General features: G+C 43.4%; 1 protein-coding gene across 1 annotated transcript in view; it reads left to right on the top strand.

Moving 5' to 3' along the window:
* Positions 1–5,000, top strand: part of xkr4 (XK related 4) — a 43,215-nt gene that overhangs the window by 31,638 nt on the left and 6,577 nt on the right. The window contains exon 2 of the mRNA XM_030775457.1: positions 334–533. Within this exon, the coding sequence (XP_030631317.1) occupies positions 334–533 (200 nt within the window). The remainder of the gene's footprint in view (positions 1–333; positions 534–5,000) is intronic.

The raw sequence follows: 5,000 nt of genomic DNA, 5'->3' as shown, positions 1-5,000 counted from the left end.
AGAATCAGCTTCGGCTCTGTGGAAGTCTGTCCACGCCAGATCCTGTTTACTAAACATCACATCAGCCCAGAGCCCGCTTTGAGAAGAATCTACCTGGTTACATAGTCACATTTTATCTGGGGAATTAAACAATTAAACTTCTTTTTCCAAGTGGAAGGTCAGACGACCCTTGTTCAATATTCTTATATACAGAGCTAAAAAATGTTTTTCACTGGAAAAATGGGGCTGAACATTGTCCTTTTTTCCCCCTCACAAACAGATTTTAAAAAGCTCTTTCTCTCTCTCTCTTTTTTTTTCTTTTTTTTTGTTGGTTTGTGTGTTTTTGTCCTTTAGGTATTTTCACACCATCTACCTGGGCGTGCGGAGCAGGCAGAGTGGGGAGAACGACCGTTGGAGGTTCTACTGGAGGATGGTTTACGAGTACGCTGATGTCAGCATGCTTCATCTGCTGGCCACTTTTCTGGAGAGCGCCCCCCAGCTGGTCCTCCAGCTCTGCATCATCATTCAGACTCACAAACTACAGGCTGTTCAAGGTAAAGACAGGGCAAGTGAAAGAGAGAGAGTGAGAGAGAGAGAGAGAGCGAGCGAGAGAGAGAGAGAGAGAGCGAGAGAGCGAGAGAGAGAGAGAGAGAGCGAGAGAGAGAGCGAGAGAGAGAGAGAGAGAGAGAGAGAGAGAGAGAGAGAGAGAGGGGGAGAGAGCGAGAGCGAGAGAGAGAGAGAGAGAGAGAGATGAGTCCTGATTCTACTCAAGTGAGGGAAGAAAAACCTGTGTATGAGTGCTTGACTTCGAGTGAGACACGGTTTGATGTCTCTTTCAGGTGCAGTGAATGATGGGTATTTATTGACCATTGGCCGGGCCTGTTTTTGCTCGTTGTGGTGACTCTGGGAAGAGTGCTTCAGAACTTATCTTTACAATCAACCTTCATTCGGAGCATTTCACTTTCATCACTCTGAGAGTGTGTGCGCGCGTGTGTGTGTGTGTGTGCGTGTGTGTGAAAGAGAGAGAGAGAGAGAGAGGTAATAGGAGTTCCATAACTAGTTTTCAGGGGATATTTTTGGCATTGAGGTTTTTTTTTTTCTTTCTTGTGGAGATTGAATCCCAGTCCGGGTCATTTCAGGTGATAAATTTTCATATCACGCGCTTCCCCACACCTTTAACGAGAATATTGATATTATTTCTAAATGACGGATCCTTTCACACACCGCTGAAAGGAACCCTGGGCGGGGAAAGGATTAAACCGCCTTTCTTAACATTGGTCAGGAATTAAAGAATAAATGACCGAAGAGAAAACTATTAAATCTTCAAAAACACGTCTGCAAACAACATACAGTACGTATCATGTGCAAGGCTGTTAAAAGAGAGTCATGTTTGAACTGGAGAGAAAGAGAGGGAGAAAGAGGGGGGAGAGAGAGAGAGAGAGAGAGAGCCTCATAACAGCCTCACTAGAACCGAGAGCATTACACTAGCTTTATTGAGCCCCTTAAACTCTACGGCGCAACCTTCAAATGACCTTGCACTGAGGCTCCCTGCTCCACTCGTTAAAAGCCCTGTGAAATAAGCTAGGACGCTCAGGCTTGTTCAGCTTCGCCTCCACGTTCCCCTCTGACAGTCATGTACTGTGCTTAGCAGATCATATTGTCAAGGAACCTCCCTGCCCCCCACACACACGTACACACACACGTACACACACACGTACACACACATACACACACACACACACACATACACACAGACACACACGTACACACACACATATACACAGACACACACACACACACACACACATACACACAGACACACACGTACACACACGCACGCACACGCGCACACACTCGCGCGCACACACACACACGCACGCACACACGCATACACACGCACGCACACACGCACGCACACGCATACGCACACACACAGACGCACACCTCACCCCACCACCCCAGCCCCCCTCAGATCATCTGAGGTCAGGGAGTATTTGATCCTGTCCTGTGATGTTGTTGCATGCTGAGTATCGACAGTGGTTTGGCTATAATGTTTTTGTGGTGACCGTGATACACAGAGTCAATGATAATTGTATGTGGTGGTCAGAGAAATGATATTTATATCCATGGTGTATTACAGACGGGTTGTTGTTGTTGTTGTTGTTTTTTTAAACAGTGGATCTGCTGTATCATTTCTGACACTAGCATCCAATCGTTCTTTTCACACATTGCTTGTTTAGTTGAAGTTCCGCGAGGAATTTCTACTCTTTCTATTCTTTTGTTCTGTCCTCTACATTTACTCTGTCCAATTTACATTAAACCGGATGAAACCAGACATGTATTAAACATATTTCTGGAGTTCGATTTTTAGCTCTGGTGAAGGTGCTGTCTGAAATCAGCATTGTCCAAACAGTAGAGAAATATCAGCAGTAATTCGTTGAAATCTTAACAGCTCTTCAAATGGACAATCCACATATCTGAGAGCATGTCACAGCTATAATTCCACTAATTAATCTTATTCCGCTGAAATACGCGGCTGACATGACAGCGGTTACATCAGATTCGTGACATCCGAGTACAGCGCAGATATAAAATGTTTAAGTGTTTGTTGTCATGGGCAACAATGGGAGTAGTGTTTTGAGGAAAAAGTGCTTGCAGTGGTTTGCAGAGGTCTTGGAGACTGCAAACCCACTTATGTCTCTTACACTTTCATCTCATGCTTTCCTGGAGGATCTGTCACTTTGGTCTAATGCGCTTTTTACCAGTTTAAAAAGCAATGTACAGAAATATAACATAGCCACTGAGGCGTTTTTTTGGTTGTTTGGGTTTTTTTTTTTTTTTTCTCTGTTTGCTTGTTTCTCCATGTCTGTTATAATTGGTGTTCATTCGAAAGCAAGACTGCAGTTACATAATGTTGAGACAAATGCTGCCGAATCTCTCTTTGTCTTTGTCTCTCTCTTTCTCTCTCTCTCTCTCCCCCCCCCCCTTTCCTTCTCTCTCTCTCTCTCTCTCTCTCTCTCCCCCTTTCCTTCTCTGTCTCTCTCTCTCTCTCTCTCTCTCTCTCTTTCCCCCTTTCCTTCTCTCTCTCTCTCTCTCTCTCTCTCTCTCTCCTTCTCTCTCTCTCTCTCTCTCTCTCTCTTTCCTTCTCTCTTTCTCTCTCTCCGTCTCATACTTTCACTCACACTCGTCTCGTTCTAACCTCTTTCCCAGGGAAGTTACCATAGTTACTGTCGTTTTGGCATACATTGATAGGCAGTAAGGTCTCATCAATCCTTTGTATTTCCTGTGCTGCTCTCCTCTCCTCTCCTCTCCTCTCCTCTCCCCTGCTCTGCTGGGGGTGCTTGCAGGCAGCAGAAAGGGTGCACTAGCTCTCTGCTGTCTCTTCATACAAGTGTGAGGTGGTTTTGACTATGGTACCTCTCCGTCTTCTACTTTACCACAAAACAACTCCAGCCACGTCATACACTGGACTCACTTCACAGCCACTAAGGTCTATGCCACAGCTGACCGCAGGTGTTATACCTCAAAGTAATACTGGTAGTATACGGTATATACATATATATATATATGTGTGTGTGTGTGTATGTGTGTGTGTGTGTGTATGTACATACACACACACACACACACACACACACACATATATATATATGTATATATACATATATATATGTGTGTGTGTGTGTGTGTGTGTGTGTGCATATACACACACACATATACATGTAATAACCTATTCCGAGCTTCATTTGCTTAGAAATAAGCCTGAGCAAGCTGTTTATTGTGTCCTAAGGGAAGGTTAATTGAGTTTTGGCAGCGAAATAGCACTCCTTTGAAATGTCACATATCTAGTGATTTGAGTAAATAGCACTCCAGAAGTCTATAAACCTGATTTACATAAGTGGTTTTGAATTAATTTTTACAAGAGGGGCCCCTTGTCAAAATGTACAATTTAATTTACTCGACTGACTCGTTGTGAGGATAGAAAAGTTGGTGCTAACTCACCACCGCATTATGGTGGTTTTATTTCACGCAACGTGTCACCATAACGCAGGAGGTGCTTAAGTAAGTGGCTGTGTTGTCTTAGCGACATCAACGTCCTTCTCTGGAGAGAAGTCGACGGGCGCGCTGACATCGGGGTGTGAGACAGTGTCACAGAGGTCGGGCAGCGGAGTGGAGACAAACTGACTGAAAACTACCTCTGCTTGTTCAACCCACAACTAAGACGGCACTAAATCACAGCTTTGTGTCCAGCTCTGCCCTGTGCTCTATATTATGTGTTCTGGTTCAAGTCTAAGCCAGGATTGGAAACCTCACCTTTCCAAGTTCATTAAACTAACTGGTTGATTAGTTTATAGACAAAAGATAGATAGATAGATAGATAGATAGATAGATAGATAGATAGATAGATAGATAGATAGATAGATAGATAGATAGATAGATAGATAGATAGATAGATAGATAGATTTGTATGGTGATTGGGAGAACATGACAGTCACTCAGACCTATCCTCAGACCAGGATGTGTTTGGCCCATTTCTGGTGTTGATGCTTGTCTGTATGGTAACGCTTTTTTTGTTACCTATTACCTATAAGGTAATGTTTTTGGTTTTGATTTGTGTCTACATAGTAATGTTTTTTGTTTTGATTTGTGTCTACATGGTAACATTTTTGGCTTTTATGTGTGTCTGCATGGTAACATTTTTGGGTTTGAAGTGTGTCTACATGGTAACATTTTTGGTTTTGATGTGTGTCTCCATGGTAACATTTTTGGTTTTGATGTGTGTCTCCATGGTAACATTTTTGGTTTTGATGTGTGTCTACATTGTAACGTTTTTTGGTTTTGATGTGTGACTCCGTGGTAACGTTTTTGGTTTTGATGTGTGTCTATATGGTAATGTAAATCAGCAGAGGGTCCTACAGGTGAGCTTACATCTGACAGCCTCTTAAACACCCAGCTCAAAGACAGGAGGCTGGGAGATTCCCAGTAGAGTTGCTGTGTCTCAGCCTGTCTGAACTGGTTTCTTT

Source organism: Chanos chanos, chromosome 5 (assembly GCF_902362185.1).
Source record: "Chanos chanos chromosome 5, fChaCha1.1, whole genome shotgun sequence".
NCBI classification, from domain to species: domain Eukaryota; kingdom Metazoa; phylum Chordata; class Actinopteri; order Gonorynchiformes; family Chanidae; genus Chanos; species Chanos chanos.
The sequence above is the reverse complement of the archived record's forward strand: the minus strand, read 5'-3'. Positions and strand labels throughout refer to the sequence as shown.